General features: G+C 37.0%; 1 protein-coding gene across 2 annotated transcripts; it reads right to left on the reverse strand.

Moving 5' to 3' along the window:
- Positions 1-1,163: 1,163 nt before the first annotated feature.
- On the reverse strand, positions 1,164-20,225 carry LOC113111552 (endothelial PAS domain-containing protein 1-like). 2 transcript variants are annotated; one of them, XM_026276375.1, is made up of 16 exons: positions 19,859-20,225; positions 14,722-14,912; positions 11,755-11,906; positions 11,546-11,630; positions 10,597-10,715; positions 10,305-10,507; positions 8,500-8,606; positions 6,505-6,652; positions 6,202-6,419; positions 5,155-5,369; positions 4,849-4,959; positions 3,929-4,341; positions 2,938-3,064; positions 2,747-2,861; positions 2,516-2,671; positions 1,164-2,205 (listed from the first exon to the last, which is right to left on the reverse strand). In XM_026276375.1, the coding sequence occupies exons 1-16, from the start codon at positions 19,882-19,884 to the stop codon at positions 2,054-2,056; spliced, it is 2,538 nt and encodes an 845-aa protein (XP_026132160.1). In that variant the 5' UTR covers positions 19,885-20,225; the 3' UTR covers positions 1,164-2,053. The 2 variants fall into 2 exon arrangements, with proteins under 2 accessions (XP_026132160.1, XP_026132161.1); XM_026276376.1 differs by having other exon boundaries at positions 2,747-2,858; positions 19,859-20,224.
- Positions 20,226-20,774: the final 549 nt, after the last annotated feature.

Raw genomic sequence — 20,774 nt, forward strand, 5'->3', positions numbered from 1 at the left:
TGCTACAAGTGATTGCAATTGTTTGATTTCTGAAGAGAATAACTCTCTTATCTTACGTGGGTGTAGCATAGCTATAAAAGATCTGTATGAGAAATCATTATGCATCCAGTTCCACAATCCAAATCTATTTTTCCTGAATTTTCTGAGGCAGCATTAGGATGCTGTTCCCTTTCTGAGGTAATCGGCATCTTGCATCTTTTACTCAGATTATCCCAGTGAATTCCCACCTGGATGAAAAACTAACGTTCACGTAGCCTGTATGTTTTAGTTTTATCAATGCTCTGAGGTTCCCTCGTCTCCCAGAAGCGTTTGATAGGAAGTGTTTGCTTGTTCAGTGTTTAAATATTTATTCCTTTTATGGTCATTTGTATGTTTTGGCACTACACGTTTGTTTGTGGCTAACAGAATCGTGGTCTTGTGGGATACAGAGGCCAGGATCGGAATGTTCCCGTAGCTTAATTGTTATGTCATTAAAAATAAATTCATTTTCTGCATCTCCCGCTGATCCTTTTGGCTTAACTTAACATTCTTGAACTCCCATAAACCAGAGTAATTAATCATATAAATAAGGTGCAGTGTAAATTTTCTCATAATTGCAACTATAAAGCAAAAAAAAGTGCATTAAGTTAAGTGGAGGGTCATAGGAAGAATAAGATGAGAATGATTTGTAAATAGCACCATTTACGTTTTAATTTCTTTTAGACATAATGCAATCTTTCATATATTTTAATGCTACAAAGAAAGACTGGAATACAAATGCTTGTTACTCTAATACACTATCCTGAGAATAAACAATCATAGACTCTCTCAAAGATATACGATAAAATTAGCTTAATATATTTTGTTAAGAAACACACAGAAACCCAAGAGTATCACGAGAAGGTCATACACATCACAGAATTTAATACAAAATCTAATAACCTCTTTATATCTATATATCTATATATATATATATATATATATATATTAGATATGTACTGTAAAACTGTAAAGCTACAGATACATCTCTGTCTACTGTACGAGTACCAAGGCACTTCTGAACACCAAATACAAACATTTTTACGTGTTACAGAGATCTATAAAGACCTCATCTAATGTAGACACAATATATATGCTTGTATGAGAAAATAAAATACAAATTTAGAGTTCAGTTTTCAAAGAAAGAAGACGGGGGTTAATTTTAGAAGATGGTTAGTGTTAGATGAGCCTGAGAGGTTGGCCAAGACACTGGGGGCTTTTCAGTTTGGTCTTCCATCTGCATCTTTTAAAATAAAGTGCTTTAGATGACAGAAACTATACATTTAATACAGCATTTGTCATGATTGTGAAAAGATTAGAGGAACAGATTACAATACCATGATCCGCACTCGTAGAAATGGTGATAAGTGTATAATAAAATGCAAAAAGAATAAAAGTTTTCACAATTGCGGATCATGGTTTCATATACTAAGTAATTTAATAGAGTGACGCACCAAAATAAAAGATCAAGTGACGGAAGAGCGTGGTGCAAATGGCTGTGTGAAACAGAATACAGTACTAAAATGCTAAATGGGAAAACAGACATGTTTCTGAGCTACACAGTTTTATGCCACATTTGTTGCTGGTACAAACTCGAAGCAAATGTTTAATGCAATATATTGGCAAAACAGTTCGCCGTCGTTGATTTATGCAAACACAGTAGCTGTATTCCAAGCTGAATTAAATAAAACTACCATTTAAACTACATACAGTATATATTATTGTATATATTCTAGTTAGTTGAGATATATCTTTGCAACAGTGAAACATCTGGTAAATCTGACCATAAACGTTAAGAACACTTAGCATTTGAAGGCACAGGACACTATTAGAGTTTGAGATAGCACAGAATAATGGACATCTGAACACATTTCCAACAAGTAACAATCAGATTTTCCAAATACATATTAAAACATTACACGTCTTAAAGGAAAATGTACAAATACGTCCAAATAAAGGCTGATGATACACGCATAAAAGACAACAGCATATATAGGTAAAGATGGGGGAATGGATCACTGAAGACGCTCTGGGTCTATGTGCTCTGGTCCAAAGCTCTCAGGAGGTCACAGCCCTGAAGCAGATGCAGGTTTCCCTGTAGAGGTACGTTTACCTCACAGTCATATCGGGTCAGCTCTGGCAGACAGTAAGAGTCAAACGATGGGCCCAACAGTTGACTTATCATGCCTGTCAAAAATAAGAGACCTGTAACTCAAATGTCACTTAGAGAAAGACTCATTTGATCCAGTTATGGTCTGGAAGATTTGCAATATGCACTAAAAGTGTACAGTCATTATGATTTTTTAAAAACAAATTAATACTTTTGTTTGACAAGGCCATAATAAATTGACCACAATTGACAGAAAAGACTTGAATAATGTAACAAACTTTTTTTTTTTTAACTTCCTATTCATCAAAGAATATTGAAATGTTCCAAACATGTTAAGAAATGTTTCCTGTGTACCAAATCAGCATATTAGAAAGGCTGGAGACTGACCTGTGTGTCTGCGTGGAGGCATCATGTCATATTGTCTGTTACTGGGAAAGCTGAATGACTCTGGGAAATGCTGTTTGGGATCCTCGGAGCTTCTTTTGAGAGGCTGATTGCAGCCGTGATGAGCCACCAATCCACTTTGCATGCATGGAAATGTATCTGTCAAAAAGGAAGTGTGTAAATTTCAGTATAGGAAAGCTAGAAAACAAGATGTTTAAGAGAGAGCTGATGTACCTGTTAGCACACTTGTGCTGAGAGACTTTCTGACAGAGAAGGCGCATCCGTCGACGTTCATCGTCTTCATCCTTTTTTGCATTCCATTTGCAGACTTGTGAGGAGCTACCACCTGCTGAACAGTAGTCTTTGGTATCACTATGTGAACTTTACTCATTTCTATTAGACTACAGTGAGATTGGAAAGATTACCTTTGGAATATCAGTGAAAGAGCATGATGAACTAAAGTCGGACGGCCTCTTCCGTTTGAAGTTGTTGACTAGAGCTATCTGACCCACACTCATGCCTTTCTGTAAAGGGGCAAAGCTCTCAAAAAATCTAAAAATAGCAAGAAGAATTAAGTCAATAAATGAATGTGACCATTCAAAAGTTTTGGGTCAGAAACTTTTTTTTCTTTTTGAAAGAAATCTTTTTTTTATTCAGCAAGAATGCATTAAATTGATAAAAAAGTGAAAAAATTACTTTTTCCTGAAAAAATTACTTCTGAAAATTCAGGATTGCCATCACAGGAATACTATTAAATATTTAATATATTATTTAAAATAAGATATTTTTTAAAATAAGTTAAAATAGTAACTTTAAACTGTAAAAATATTTATGTTTTTAATGTAATCAAATAAATGCAGTGAAAATAACAAACTTTCAAAAACATAAACATTTTTTGCCAACTCTCTTTGCATTCTGCTTTTTTTTCTAACTGGAGTCCATAGTTTAGCAAAAGCGACATGCTATGAAAATATAAAAAATAATTTTCCTCACACAGTATAAATTAATTTTTTATACATGATTATATATAGTTGCTTTTATATTTATTTGTCCTTGACATCAAAAAATGTGAAATTCTCTGTTCAGCTGCATCTTTGACTGCAGCTAGAATTTGCAATTGGTGTTCTTTTTTCAACTATTTGCATGCATAATTTGTCATGGATCTGGACTTTTTTTTGCATGTTTTCAGTCACTTATAGCTGTTTTTACACTGTATGATGTCCTCAAACACAGGTGATGGAAAACAACATTAATGGTATGCTCATGATGAAAAGTGACTGCAGCATTTCACCTACACAAAAGATTACACAATTCTTTCTTGCCAAGAAGATTTCCTTGTGTGAATCCTTATCTAGTTAATCAATGGTGCCAAGTTTATGTATTCACTCTTGTAAGGTAATTATGAACTCTACTCACCTTTGCTGTGGTAGTGCAGTGCTGAAATTGCATGGTTGTCCTAGATCTGCTGTGCTTCGGTCATCCATGCATCTAATATCTGTACATTCATACTGTGAGAGTGGGTCAGGGGGCCACTGAACAATCTGTCCACCCTCCTTAGAGGAAAGCGGCACATTTGGTGTGGTTTGGTAAGGCTGCACATGAGCCGTGTCCGGACATGTGTTAGTGCTGCTCTTGTTGTCAGGAGGGAATGGACCCAGGGGCTGGAAGAGGTCAGCTACACTACTGAAGCTGTGCCTGAAGGCTGTGCTCAGGCCTGGACCTGTGTCAGACACCGGCTTCTCCAGGCAGATGGGGTGCAGCTGGAAGTCCTCACCGTCCATTGGGATGTATGGAGCAAGAGTCTCCAGGTCCAGATCACTCAGGTCCAACTGCACACAGTTACATAACCAAATAATTATGTAAAACATACAGTTGATGATAAAAATAAATATTGAAACTAAGACACTAAAAATACACTAGCAATATATTTAGAAGAATATTTTTTTATTTTTTTTATAATCCAGTCTGTATGTCCAGGATGGGGATGAAAGAGCTGAAAATTATCATTATACGCTACCATTTAAAAGTTTTGGTTTGGTATGACTTTTTAATGTTTTTCAAAAGAAGTCTCCCATGCTTAACAAGGCAGCTATTTTTGACAGCAACATTTAAAAAATATATCAACAACTGATATAACTCTTTTCTATTTTAATATATTACAAAAAATAATTTATTCCTGAGATTAGCTATTTTTTCAGACAGTATTATGCAGCCTTTAGTGTAACATGATTCTAATGTGTCTAAATAATTCTTTTCATCAAAAGAAATTGGGATAAATTGGAATATAATTTGATCTATTACAGATGAAATTGCTTGTAAGTATTGTAACACCTCACCCTGGAGTCTGTGGGATTTGTTGCTACAGTTTCAGGGGCGAATAGCTTCTCCGTTAGCTCCACCTTCAGATCACACTCTCCATTGCCACAGTAATCTACTGGACTGCTAGGCTGCAGACGTACATTCAAACGCATTAAACCACTTCAACACACCATAATATTAAATACATTTTAATTGCATCCTTAAACCAGCTCATGACCAACTAAGGACCAGGTTAAACCCTGTTTTGTTGAACAGGGAGGCCATTAGTGACCATGAAAACTAAATACATTTTTGACATTTAACTAGATGGATATGGGACGTACTGTAGAACAGCTGCTGCGGCCGCTCAAGCAGGGTGTGGAACAGGGCGTGCATTTGCCCGCAGGAGGCACCTGGGGTCTGGTGAAGGTGGCCGGCATGTTGCACAGTTTTCTATCAGGACTGCCATCAGGCGGCGTGTCCACAACCCACGACGGTGCCACCACAGGAAGCTTGGTGGACTTGGAGAAGAAAGTCTGTTCTTCAAAATCTGGCCTATCTGCAAATGCACGTGACAATAACAGGTCAACACACTTGTGGGATAAAAAAGAACTGAAATTAGATGCAGTCTTATAGAATTCATACATGAAGAGACAAGGTGGATCATGTAACAGTGGATAGACACACCTTAAACAACACAATGTACAAACGTTTCATGCTCACTACTATCTGGCTCAAGTGAGAGTTACATGAGAATAAATCAATAAAGATGTTAAAAACAACCTCAGCCATCACCAAAAGCAATTATAGAAGTGTTGAAAGCATCACACGGTGGTGATTTCCATTCCATGCAGTGGTTTTACGTGTGAAGACATGCATTTTGATGAAAAGAGAAATTAGTATACCGGTAATTGCCCTGTTATGAGAAGAAACACACAAACACTGCCGAATGCCATTGATAAGCCTTCACAATCACAGGTGATGTTGAAATATAAAATTTACCTTTATTATAAAAAAAAACTTTAACAAAAAACATATTTTTTTTTATAATACAAAACTGTTTATGCTAAAACCCATTCTAAGCCATAAGATACCCATTGATGCAGCTTTCTTTTACATCGTCACATATCTCATACCCTGCAGCAAAGCCAAACTACAGTGCCACTGATCTACAGTACAACAACGTCTGCTGCAACATCGCAGCTTCTGACCTGGGCAGTGCATGTGTGTGATTGGTTGTGATTGTGAGGTAGAGTAAGGAGAGCCAAGGGAAGGAGCAAGAGTTCATGCATGCAGGATGGGGGTAGATTTGTAATCGGGGGTTGAGGATGTGAAGAGGGTGAAGCTATTGTGGGGGGAATGGTTGAAGTAGTGCCGGATGGCGCTCTGACCAAAGTCCAGGGCAATGATGGCGTCTCCTGGCATTGGGGCTAACTGAGCTAACTCCTCAGGTTCCTCCTTGAGCTTAGTGAAAAGAATGTCCTCAGCTTCAGAAACGGAGGAAGCTCCACGCTGGTTGAACAGTTCTCCCGTGTTACGCATGTGGTAGGGCTTGAACAGACACTCTGTCTGATCCAGGGAGAAGATGACGGACTGCTCCTCAACAGAACTGAAATATAATGACAGAATGAGAAGAATATCATAAAAGCATTAACTGTGACGGGGATCTGTGAGTGTGTCTTTTAACACAGTACCTCAGGACGTAGTTGATGCAGATGATGCACTGTGGTTGGGAGTTGCGATTGTTGTAGATGACAGTCGCCTGGGTCTCCATCCAAACGTAGCCCCCGTGCTTGGCTAGCATTCTGTACTGGCCACTCACCACTTGACCCTTATTACAAACTGAAGAAGAAAACAGAGATTGTAACATGCACCAACATTTTGCATCTTATTCCAGGCTCAAACTTAGCACAAAATCTTTGCATTTTCACAGCATTTTGTAGCATTTAAATGGTGATATGAACGCAATAGTTTTAAAATGTGTAAATCAACCTATGTAAATAGTTTAACTTAATACTGGCTTTGAATAAAGTCCATATCATGTAAGTTTAGTCATCTTTCAAATCAAAAGATCTTACTATTATCTAATACTCCAGGTGCTTATCACTGGAAGAGGCCAGTGAAGAAGACCAGAGCACTGATCTGGATTAAAGACATCAGAGGAACCAGATCAGAGGTGCTGCACACTTCAAAGGCTTGTTAGCCACTAATGCACAAGCTAATCAGGTGGGCCATCCTGAACAAGCTGAGAGCTGAGAGCTTTTGGGATGTTACAGATGAAGTCAAAGGACATATAATGGGATTCAGGCCATCTACTCAGCCTCTATGCCACATGTGGCAACAGCAATCAAATCAGTTTCCTCTGAATGTACAAACAAAATCCCATTCAACAAGATTGGACAGAAGCCTTTGTATACAGTAGGATGATATTGTGGTTTAGGATGAAACTAGAAACTAGAATGTCCATTATTGTATTCTCAGTGCACCATTACAATGAAAAAAGTTTGCACTGCTTAAATATAAGATGCATTGGAAATATAATTCATGTAAATAAATCAATAAGTAACCAGTGAAATACATTCTACTGCATAACCATGACAGTTAATTTCTGTCACATAAGAATTATGAGATGAAAAGTTGAAATTATGACATTAAATACTTAATTAAGAGGAAAAAAATGTAAAACAAATTCTTAACAGATAAAGCCATAATTATGAGAATGTATGAGTCAAAATCATGGCATCGTGTCATAATTGAGGTTAAAAAGCCAAAATTATGACACACTATTCAAACTCATTACATAAAAGTACATTTTACAATAAATAGTACATTTGTATTATTTTGACTTTTGTCATATTTTAGAATTTTCGAATTTCATAATTGTCACTTAATATCACATAATTTTGAATTATTAAATTGTATCTCATAACAATGTAACAAAAAAATGTAACTATATATTTTGTATAGTTCTCTGTAATTCTGTGGTGATACTTTATTATTGTACTGTTTACTTTCCTGTAGCATCAATATTTTGGTAAATATTTAGATCAGTAATAATTGTAGTTTTTGTACTACTTTTGCATGTTTTTAAATATATTTTGTTTTTGCATGATGTAACATTCAGTACTATTCTGTAACTTTCTATAATTTACCAAAGCATTATTTTTTTCTTATGTGGCAGAAATTGGTATACAGTAGGTTTCAGTTCTTGGGAGGCCAATTTTAAAAGCAAATTAGCCGAAAACATTAAATGTAGAGTCTTTTGCATCTGTTAAGTAAATAAATAATGCAATGCAACAACCATTGAGTTTATAAATATCTCTCAACAATTCCTGGAGCCTGGCGGGATATCTGTTTCCCTCAGTCATCAAGGCCATGGGAACACCTCAGGTCTACAAGGTTTTGAACTCAAGCAGTTTACCCATGGACAGAGATGAGAGGCATGGATCTATTCCAGACCATGAGTCATTTCAGGACGGAGTCAAGATTGGTGTAAAGATAGGTAAATTAGCCAAAACGGCGGAGACCTTGACATATTCACACAATTAGCTACTGCGTTGTTTTTCGTGAGTTTGCAATGAGTTTGAATTAGTCTTTACAAATCTAAACAGAATGAGACCACATGAAACCCAAATTGTGCTTTCATAACCTCCCGGATTTTTGTTTGTTGGATGTAAACAGGTACTCACGATTTTGGTGGCTCTTTGTCATGCTTTCAGAATCCAAAGCATGGCAGAATTCATACACCGAACGGCCAAGAAGTTCCTCAGGCCTATACCCGATCAGGCTGCTTACTCTGAAACACGAAGACAGGTCAAGAATAAAACTAAATGAACAGTCAAAACAAAGCGTGATTGAATTAAACCACATCATTAAGCAAGATTCATGACCGTCGATTACATCTGGTAAAAACAATCGAACTTGTGCTGCTGGGAGCCAATGTAAACTCTCTGCTTAGCTTAGTGAGAACAAATGATTACAAGCGGGACCCATGTTTATTGGAGCTATAAATCTCTCGAGCAAGACATTTGTACTTGTTCTGTCTGATCATTATCTTTAATGTCTGGATTAAAAGAGAGAACAGCTCTCATGTATCAAGAAACTGCCTTCAAAAGACAAAGGCCATGTCTTTTTTTCTGTTTTTGCAGCACTTTAGCGAGTGCAAGATTGAAGACAGATGTGGAGAATTTTTTGCAATGCTCAATATCTCCAAATCATTTCTTTTTTGTGCTGTTGAATTCCATGCAAACTTGTGCAATTGTTATTTTTCTTCTATTTGAACCTTGAGTTTTACCCTGGAACAGCCTCTCATTTCCTGTTCCAGTATGGGCTTTTAATGAACTCCGTGCAGTCAATAATGAGTCCTATTAAATGGAAGCACGCAAATATCTGACCTCATCTGTTAACCATCCTTACAACACATCCACTGTAGTGTAGCCACAATAACTTGCTTTTACACTAGAGTACATACGGCAGATCCCAGAGGCTCCAGGTGAGCAGGCACTGAGAAGAGCAGCACCGACCCCACAGCACATGTAAGGAAAGCCAATTTTGCCCTTTAAGAGCTTTCAAGAAATGAAGCTAATCTAAAGAGAAAAACTCATCTTCCTTTACCACACACTGATAACAATCCAGGCAGTAGCACAACAGGATTATGATAAGATTTCCCAATAGTGACCTTCGAAACGCACATATTAACTCACAAATGTTGCTTACCTGCGCTGACATAAGCACAAAATAAAATGGTAAATACTGTTTGTTTACAAACGATACAGTGACCTCAAATGAAATATAAATGTATAAAATACAGTTTTAGAAGATATACTGTACACATGAAATCATCCAGACCAACAGACTGTAAATATTGATGACTCATACTGAACAGCACAGATTCTTGTCCAATCAAATGCTCTCTAGAGTGAGAATGTCCCTCCCCCTCAACCCCCCTGCAACTGATTGGCAACTAGCAAATAATGATTCATGGCTGTAGATTAAAGTAAAATGAGCTTTACAAAGCTTTAAGCTAATAAATAATAAATAAACTTACGGATTTAATTGGACATCAAAACAGGAAAAAAAACTACATGGGATCATCAAACAATTTCACGGGGTCTAAAGTTTGTAATATATTTCCATTATATAACAAAATACCAAACCAAGTGGCTTTTACACATAGATTTTACACAAACTAAGACAGCATAAGCACAAAGAGAGGTTTATTAGCTTCTAAATTACAAAATAAATAAATATACAATTCAAGATTAGAAGTAAATAAAAAAGACTGCAAAAATTTTGAAGAAAGGGTTGGTTTCCGTATCATTTGCTTGAGGATGCCCTTAGGTTTTGTATAAACATTTGATATCTAATTAAATTAAATTCATAGATTTTTTTGGTAGCTTTTATGTCTTAATTGTTTCGGGGCCACTATTCATGCACACACACAAGCACATTTACAATATGCACTTATATTTAAATCAGTGAAACCATTTCTTGCCTCTCATCACAGTAGATAAACTTCATGTCCATACTGTGTCTGCTCATGAACGTCTTGCTGTCGAGAGGTGTGTCGACATTTGAGGGATGTGGAATCGGCGCGCACAGCATAGTGACGCAAGTGAGGGGTGGCTCTGAAAACCCACACAGGACTTGAGGGGGGCGGCTGCTGCACACTTGGAGCTGCCCCGTGCAATGCAGCACCTGACAGACAGAGAGGCGACACCATATATTAATCAGCACATGCACATATGCGCTGCATGAAGATGTATGATATGCTTAAGTGTTCTCACCTTCCAGCTGGCTGATTTGAGATTGACAGTACGACCTCTATTGGTGACCGTACATTTCATCCTCATAAAGAAATCTCTGCCCATGCTCATGTCTCTCCCTTTTCTGCCATACACAGGTCCTGTCAATCAAACAACTTTTGCTTAAATATCATGTATTTACTATAATTGTGCATGCAATAAAGCATTTTTCTAGCACATTCAGAGGACTTTGGTCTGTATGTGGGTCGTGGCACAAAACAGGCACAAAGTTCAACTGAATCAGTATGTTGAAACCTTAACTACAGTATATTGAGTTCTCTGTGCTATTGCAGTGGGATTATCTCCAACTGACCAATGAAATGGCATTGTTCCTCAAAGTTACGTCACTCGCTCAAAAACTCTCAATGGGTCAGGTGACCAGCGCGTGAAAGATACAGACAGAGTGAGAGACAGATAAAACAAGAGGAGGAGAAAGATTCGCTGTGGGGAAAGGCCACCCAACTCTCATTCTGAGTATGTGTCTGTGTGCAAGCACACGCTGCTTACATGATAGCAACAGAAATAGTAACTTAACGAAACTAGGCCAGAGTAAAGGCAAAGTTTAAAAGTAAAGGCAAAAGTAAAGTTACTTTACTTTTAAGGTGCAAAAAATTGTAACAATTTCTATATTTTAAAAAAAAATCTCACGTTGCTCAACCTTAACTAAATAGGGGGAAAAAAGCCTCTAAAAGTCTGTACAGAAAGGACGGTGAAAAAGGGGGACTTGTCCTCACAGGAACTACTACAAGAATGTACAAAATGCAACATCCTGACTGTGATAAGTGCTTTCAGATAAGGACATCTCCATGGCAAATTACATCCAGCGATAAAGAGGACTAGAATATTAAATGCAACAGTGTATTCAAAATATCCAACTGAAAAAATGGAATGGCTGCACTTCTGGGAAATATTGTTCCGAGCTGACGCTCACCTGTTTTTACACTGAGATTCTCTCGGATTTCTTCATGATCGCAGGGGTGCGTGAAGTCAAAGATGCTGTGGCCTGTCAGCTCTACCTGAGAACAGTTTGCAAGGGAAATAAAGTTGAATGCTTAGCCACTATAAATTAAGTAACAGACAGCTTTTATGTCTTCTTCCTGTAATTATTGTCAAGAATAAAGGAAATGAGGTTAGGCTCACCTGCGTAAGGCCCATAAATTTACTGACATTTTCTGAAAGGAATATCATGTCTCCATCTGATGTTACCACGGCGACAAAGCCTTCCAGAGACTTCAGATATAGACTGTCCATCTGGCTGTCATCCTGTGACCGGGTTTGCTGGACTGTGCAGCCTGGGACAAAAGACAAGACAACTTAGTATAGTGCAGTGACTTTTTTGCAATTTTACACTGGACAACCATCAAAACAATCTCAAGGACATAGACTCATATCCTGTACCATTTAGCTAGAAGTAAACAACTCCGATTCTGTTAAACAGACTTATTTATCAAATTAAATTCACATACCAACATGGAATAAAAACAAGCTGTTGAGCTGATCAGCAGAGAGAGGATGTTTGAGGTACACAATGCCATGAAAAGCATCAACAACTTGAGAAAATAATTAAAGCAAGGCTCCATGCTGTGAGGTTCATGTCTGCTTCCCTGCAGATAAGAGCCTCCTCCCTGCTCATTCAGATCAGGCAATAAGAGCCTGACCGCTGAGGCTTTGACCCAGCTCAGACATCAGAACTGTGTGTCCGCATTGTGCGTTTGGGTGTCAGCAGGTGGTCCATGTCTGCGCTCCCACCTCAAACCCCACAGCATTCGTCCCGGTGCTATTAATACTTTACTGTGATGTCTAACTCCTTTGGCTCTCAGTCAAACACAGGAACTCGCAATTCTCTGCCATTCTCTGTCCATGTCTATTAGAATCATTCAGGCCTTTTCTGGTCATTAACAAGGTTCTCTGACGGCCTGCGCAGCGACTGCTCTTTCATGTCTCAGGAAGTTATGTTTCAACTATCAACTTTAGCTCAGAAGTTTCTCCTAAAGGTCCTTAGGAATACAAATTGACAACCACTACTGTTCAAAAGATAAAGTTCTGTATGTCTATATATATAAGGTCTATATATATAAGGTCTATATATATATATATATATATATATATATATATATATATATAAGGTCTATATATATATATATATATATATATATATATATATATATATATATATATATATATATATAAGGTCTATATATATATATATATATAAAAGGTCTATATATATATATATATATATATATATATATATATATATATATATATATATAGTTTTATAGAATAAGGATGCATTTAATTGATGAAAAAAATAATAATATTTCTATTTGGAAAAAAAAGTATCATGGTTTACACAAAATATTGAACACAACATTGAAAATAATCAATTGACAATCAATTAAAGCACACCTGCAGGTAACAGATATGTGGGAAGAAAGAAAATACCAAAAAAGTAAAGAAACAAAGAAACAAAAGAAATTCCTGCACACTATCAATACTTGCAAAAGTATCAAAAACAATAATTTATTGACAATGTTGGGACCAAGACAATAACCTATTGTCAACGTTTTTACCGAGACAATAATTTATGGACAACGTTGTGACCCAAACAATAATTACACCATAATGTTGTTGATAAATTATTGTTTTTGATACTTTTGCAATTATTAGTATTTTGCAGGATTTTCTTTTATTTCTTAACATCGATAATAATAAAAAATACATACTTATTAAATGCTAAATCGGCATATTAAGCTTTGCTATTGCACAATAAATGACATTTCAAAATATATTAAATTTATAATAAAAACATTATAATACATATATTTTTATTATAACATTATAATAAAAAACACTTGGACTCTTCTGTACAGGATTTCCTGTTAAAAACAACCACTTGAAAATTTGACTCCAGAGTACAAGTCTAGGACTTGTTAAAGAGATTTGAGTTGTGATTTTTCATTTTTTCCATGAGACCTCTTTGGTTCATCTGTTTTGGCCAATTTGATGATGAGGGTTTAAAGATTCATATCTTCAGAAGGATGTTTGCTGGAAATTCGGCATATAATATGATGCCCCAATGTTTAAACAATGTCTTCTCTGAAGAAGGTTCAAAATGTCAGACAGGTTAAAAAAAATCATAACCTTGTTAACACCTATCAGTAATATTATGATTCTATGACTATGCCGACACACCTTCACCGAATGACATATCAGTTTTCTGGTTTTGTAATCTCGGGGCCTTTCAAAGGTCAAAGCATGACACAGAAACACATACAACACACTGAGTATCACAGACAGGCCTGCACGACGCCATCGGGGGAGAGTGTTGTGGCTAAGAACAGAGTGTGAGAAGAAATCATAATTCACAGAAAACAATACCACTCGCAGCCCCTAATTACCCCACACCTCGTCATCTCCCTCTTTCCCAGTTTCTCCACGTCCATCGATCTTCCCCCACCCACTTCCACATCACCCACACACATTTCAGCAGATTCCATCTCTTCCCTTTTCATTGTTTGATGCTCTTTCTCTCTCTCTCTCTTTCAGAGACATGCACACATACTGTACACACGTATGTGCGTAATGGAATGAAGTCTGGAAACAATGCGCAGTGCTCTTTGTCTGTCTTCCTGCATTTCTTATTGTATATTGAGGAGGACAGGACATCTAATGGACCTACCCAGCCCAACTTCACTGACAAAGAAACATGTTTACGTCTACTGAGTTTACTACAGACTAACCTGAAGCAATTTAGAATTTTTTCATGCCGTTTAAAAGTTTGTAAGAGTTTTATTTTAAAAGAGACTAATACTTTTATTTAGCAAGAGTGTTTTAAAAGTGACGGTTAAGGCAATTAAAATGATTTCAAATAAATGCTGTTCTTTTGAACTTTCTGTTCTTCAAAGAATCATGAAAATACAGAAACTTAACAAGCCTGATTAGTGTACTCAAAAAGTTCAATTTATTTGACCATGCAGCTCTTTGGTATGCAGTTGTGCGACTCACCAACAGATACAATGGAGTTTGACTATCATGGTTATGCAATTACAGTAGGAGTTTTACCTACTGTAATTACAGAAGATAACATTTTTCTAGCTTTCATACCTGAGTTGAAGAGTTTGCGTGTGCGCAGGAAGCTGATAGCTAGTCTCATGATGGAGGCTTTGTCCAGGTGGGAGCTGACGCTGTGGGGTAACGGCAGCTGATGGGCCAGCTCATAGAACACTTCTGTCTCTTTACTGCGCCTGCAGCGCGCTGCATCACGGGACTTTTCCTTGCGCCTTTCTGAAGGATGCCTAGAAAACAGAAGAGGTTGATGAAAACCTCTTGTCTTTTGGCTGGCACAGTCAAATTTGATAGGAAAGAAAAGTCAATTGTCTTTTTAATTTAAAACAATAATATATAGATTTTTTTTTTTTTGGTCCATTTGCAATCTAAATATTTTCTAAATATTTAGTTTTAACGTTAAGCATATTTTTTTTGTGCACAAGCACAAACTTCATCGCTGAGTCAAATCAAAAGCATTGCAAAACCACACCTGTGAGAATCTGTGCATTACGTTTTAATCTAGGTTTACTCACTCTCAAAAGGGAAAAAAATGAGTCACTGCAGGATCAAAAACAGTTTAGTCTTAAATTTGGTAAATTAAATCAATCAGTCAATTTGTGCCAGGTCAGGTCACAGGGACGGGCTCGTGCAGATGTCTATCTTGAGCATGTTAGTTCATGTATAATCTGACAATCTAGGGACAGTTATATACATTTTACAAGTTTTTATAAAAAGCATATACTTTTAAAAATGAGGCCATATAGCGTTGTATCAATAACTGTATAGCTTGGAATAGTTCACACCAAATAGAACACATAAGACTTAAATTCTCAAGAAAGCACATCATAAATATGTGGTCATTTATCTATCAAGACAGAAGGTTTTAACTTGCCAGGCAGAAGATTTCTGCGGTTTGTGGCTTGCGAATGTGTGGCAGAGAGAAGTGAACTCTCTATGGCCTCTGTTTGTGGTGTGCCACAGTTCACTGTGCCACCCTCACAACAAACCAAGCCACACAATACTGTTTCTCGGCAAATTGCCACAAGTGCTTTCTAATGCATCACATATTATGACACACTAACATAGATACCAACACACGTGGCCTGCGTGCAGCGCTAAGTTTCAGGGTCGGTGGGAGGTCGATGCTGAGACCAGGATCTAGCGGAGTAATTCCAGTAGCAGTATCCCAGTGTGGGTCCCCTATTCCCCGGTTCAGGTCAGTCCGGGTCTGGGAGTGTTTGTAAAATGTGCACAGTGTGGTGTGGGGGCGCAGGAATGCCATTATCAGCCCTCTATTATACAGCCGCATATTTGGCAACCACTACATGCCCCTTTTCTACCCTCCCACTACCCCCATTTTCACAAAAAAATGGTCATTGTAATAGTAACTATGGATTCTTCTCACAGGAAATGGCTGATCGTTTTTACTCTGAGGTCAAACTCATGGGACTTATGCATGAATTTACTGTCTAGATCTCCTTGGGGCTAAATGAGGAATGGCAACTTCCATTTCAACATTTCAACTCAAACTGTTACTGCTTTCTGTAGCTCAATTGGTAGAGCATTGTGCTATCAAGCGCAAGGTTGGGGGTTCAATTCCCCGGGAACACATGATAGGTAAAAATTGATAGCCTGAATGTACTGTAAGTCGAATGAAAGCATCTGCTAAATGCATACATTTAATTTAATTTTAATTTAAATGAAACCACATTGGGGTTTTAATGAGAAAAAATCAAGTGCAGCTAAAAATATAAACACAATGGTTCAATAAATGGGAAAAGACAATGCTGACTCATTTAGAGTTCACGTGTTCGTTACATTCATTTGTGGTAAAAAAGAGTGATTATCTTCCGTGAAAACAGAATGATGACCTTCCAGAGTTTAAGTGCTTATGCGATCAATTATACAATCTATTTACGGTTATAAAATATTTAAAATACTATGCAATAAAACACTAATCTCTAACAGCATCTGCCCTTTTACTAATGTCTTATAATTTCTTGAAATGATCCAATTCTTAAATAAATGCAAAGTGTCAATCATATGTCAAGGACATTTTAATGACAGGGCACCTTGAATTGTACTTGATCATGAGAAATAACAGACAAAACTAATGCAAGCTAATGCATTAAAAACAACAACAAAATGCTGCTTACTGCAAAATTTGCATAATGAAACATTTCGCTGCATTTAAACACTGCACCTTGTTCCCTAATTCTGAAGGTCTGACATGCACAGAAAACCATGAACCAAACAGACAACTAAATAAACAAATCTAGAAACAAATACTTAAGCAGTATCATGCAAGCAAAAGAAGATTCAATAAACAGTATGCCAAAACAGAATCAAATGCTGCGCATCTTTGAAAAAAACAACAACAAAAAAACACAATTTTGAAGTTTTATTTTAAACAGATTGGTATTTTAATCAAGTCAGTTAAGAAAACAATTCAACAATACACTTAATAAGGACAGTTGTTATAAGCTACATATTTGATTGCTGTATAAATCGGTGGTGTGAATCAGTGAACCAGTTGAGTGAATGATTCAATGACAAAGACGATCACTTGTCGCCACCTACTGGCAAATCAATGTAATCTACCTGTTGCATAATCTTAAAAAAGCAATCAGCATTATGCATATTGTACACAACTTCTTAGACTTGAACCATGAAGAAAAATCTTCTTTCACAGCCAGCTGGAATCAGTAACCATCTCCCAATGCATGAGCTCCTAGCTTATTTTTTCAGTAACACAATCCAGATCTACACTGCTCACTGAGCTGAGCGTAAGCTTTATCTCACTTTATAGATGTCGTTTTTACAAACCCCTTGACCGCATTCTGTCTGGATTCAATCCTTCAAATGAAGGGGAGTTGTGTCCTCTGCCCTCTACTAGGCTACTGAGTTCTGTTCCCACACAGTCCAGCTGCTGACCTCAACCCCCAGCTACGCTACAAGCGAAATTAACTGGCTAAACAACTTCTGAATTAGAAATGTGCTAAAGGGCAAGGTAGCCTGAAGAAGGAGGCCTGCTGGCCGTTATCGCCTCTTTGTCCTCCCTTTTGTGACCTTTTCAACATCCGTGGCATTACTGGAACAAAATAACGAGACTGACAGCTATGTAGCCACTCCCACCTGTAGTGTTTTTTACACTAAAAGTGTCAGTCAGGCTCTCAACAGGAGGATAGTCTGTATTTCAGCGAGAGATCTCAGGGGAGATTTGCGTGAAACAGAGCTGTCTTGATTCCTAAAGCATACATAAAGACCTAGCAAACACAATGGCAAGACTGCTGTACCTATCACCTACTGCCTCAGGCGTCATCACGCACAACCTAGGCAAAATCTGTCAAAGGGGAGCAGATCATGTGATTAGCCAATGTGAACCCATTCCTCCCTCTGTCTCTCTCTGCATCTCCCCTCTCAACCAGATTAGGCCAGAGTTCACCGAGAGCCAAGAGCCAGACTGTACAGAGCACCCATTCACTACAGATAATCCTATTTTCCCTAACCTCACAGAAATGGCCAACCTTTAGTTTACCAATCAGAATATGATAACTAAACCTTCTGTATTGCATACATTGCATAATCCTTCCATGCAGCAAACTTTGACAGATGTCATTAAACCAGCACAGTTAAATGATTACATTACCGACTGGTGCTAATTGCAAAAGACAGTTAATGAAACATTTATATAGCAAGATAAACAAACCAGATAAGAGATACGAATCGGATAAAGTGATGGAAGTAACCAGAGTAGGGAAACATAATGTCCTGTTCACTCATGAAAAAAAGAGGTGAACCCTGATCTGATAACCTCAGTTTCAATTGGAACATTACATCCCCATTAACAAGCCACCAAGAACCACACAGAGGAACATTTAACCCCTCTTTAACACGCCTTAGGCTTCAGAGAGCGAGTGTTTTCTTATTTTACCACCAAACCAAAATGCTGTCAGTACCTGGCAAAATCTGGCTTATGAATGTCATCCACGCAGATCACCATGACATAATTTTCACCAAAAACAAATGCACATATGATAAGTGATATATCAACCCTTAAATTGGGGTGCACACTATAGGGATAAAGACATTTGAGTTGCTAGGGTAAAGAAAGTGACTGAGTTGGCACAAATTCTTGCTAGAATATCTGAAGGGGAACACTAAAGTCAAGTAACTTGGTATAAAATCTCTAAAAAGTAAGAGTAATATGGCAGCATGGCAAGTAAAAGGTAAATCATGTAAAATATACAAAAATATACATTTATATAAATATAAATATTTTATAAATATATAAAATGTATATTTTTTTACATGATAGAATGATAGAAATTGTATTTGTATTGAATTTGAGTTCTAATGGGTTTGTGGGGAAATATGAGGTATTAGTAATATAAGGTATAAAATGATAATGGTTTTTAAATGTAAGATTAGTTTTTTTTTACTAAGGTTTGAAAAAAAAAACTAATAAAAATGACTGTGACATTACATTGTTGAAAACAAAATATTTAGGTACACACTTTTGGGGAAAATATTTAACAGTGATAACAGTGAATTCAACAGGCAGTATCTTGTAACAGACTCCGCTGTGCATCTGACGGTCTCTGAAGATCCAATTCTTTGAATAAAGATTTGCTGCTTTTTGTTTTGCCTTAATTCATATATATATATATATATATATATATATATATATATATATATATATATATATATATATATATATATATATATATATATATATATATATATATATATATTTCACGAATGCATATTGAACAGATCATTATTTTAATCCATTCGTTTCATAACTAGATGCTGTAAATGTGTTATTTCTTATAGCGACAGAACATGACATTTAAAAACGTTTCAAGTCATCCATTCACAGGTCCATTAACAAGAACGAGCCAAAAATAGCGCTCGCGCACACCTCTCCAATATCAAAGTCTTAAAAAAAACTAGGGGTGAAAGTTATTATCTAAAACATAGGAGTTCAAATAAAACACCAGAAAGTTTAAGGAAACCTTTAATGCGATAATATGGCTCAGGTTAACAGCAATTCACACCGTGGTTTACTCCGCTCTGGTGCCCGTGCCATTGCGCAATACGTAAAATCTCACCTAAGAATGTTAAAGTAAACAACTCAAGAAAATACATAACTAATAATCCACACAGCAATGGAAAGTTTTCTTTTCCTTACCTTTTTTTCTCTCTCTCGGCTGTCATGATGCACCTATGCTGAAGACAACTTTGTCTTGCGTAAAATGAATTCACTTAACTTTTCCTAAAAAAAAAATGTTTTTAAAGAGTTAAAACGTCTTCTTTCTCACAAATGCCTTTATTTAGTTATTTGCCCTCCGTAATGTCCATTCTCATTTGCAGTAATGACCGGAGCAGTTAGTGCAGTCTCAGAACACTGCCGAGGATCGCACTACCTCTCCAGAGTGACGCTGACTGACCGGACGCTGGTAAAGAGCTCGTGAGCGTCGCTGCTGCGCTGCGCGTGTATCAGCTCTGTGCACTGATTGGTGGTTCACCTCGCGCCTGGCGCTTCCTCTTCACACATAAGCGCTCTGCAGCTCTGTGCGCATTTGGCCTGTGAAAAAGATAGCAGTATCAGTGTCTCATATAAAACAAACATCACGTGAAGTGTCCAATAAGGATCCAAAACGATTCAGGGCTGAAGTTGTATCTTTGAACCTGGACAAACAAATAAAAATGACCGTCAACCATGGAAAAATAACAGTAAAGCGTCTTTTCCGGGAATAGTTCTTAATTGGAACATATTTAACTTTAGTTCAACTCTATCTTGGACCCATTCCCATTTAATAAGATGCTTCTACCAGTATACCATGCAAACAAACATGTAATCCATCCCTTGCTATGACTTGGATTTTATGGAAATCATAATAGGAATGATAATAAAAAAGTCCCATGTTTTGAGAAGTTTGTATCTGTGCACCTCAAACATTTCCATTTAGGCTTGTTCTTCTATGACTGTTGAAGTACAGCTTACATTCAGCTTATTTGCAATAATGCACACACATTAATGTTGGTTTCACCATGTTAGCCAGAACATCTCATGGACAACATAGTTTTTGGTAAGGGGAGAAACC

Source organism: Carassius auratus, chromosome 12 (assembly GCF_003368295.1).
Source record: "Carassius auratus strain Wakin chromosome 12, ASM336829v1, whole genome shotgun sequence".
NCBI lineage: Eukaryota > Metazoa > Chordata > Actinopteri > Cypriniformes > Cyprinidae > Carassius > Carassius auratus.

Coding starts and splice junctions, on each gene's coding strand:
- LOC113111552 (XM_026276375.1), bottom strand. CDS start 19,884: ATGACAGCCGAGAGAGAGAAAAAAAG. Junction 11,631..11,754: donor AATTTATGGGCCTTACGCAG/GTGAGCCTAACC, acceptor AACTGTTCTCAG/GTAGAGCTGACAGGCCACAG. Junction 10,716..11,545: donor GAATCTCAGTGTAAAAACAG/GTGAGCGTCAGC, acceptor TTTGATTGACAG/GACCTGTGTATGGCAGAAAA.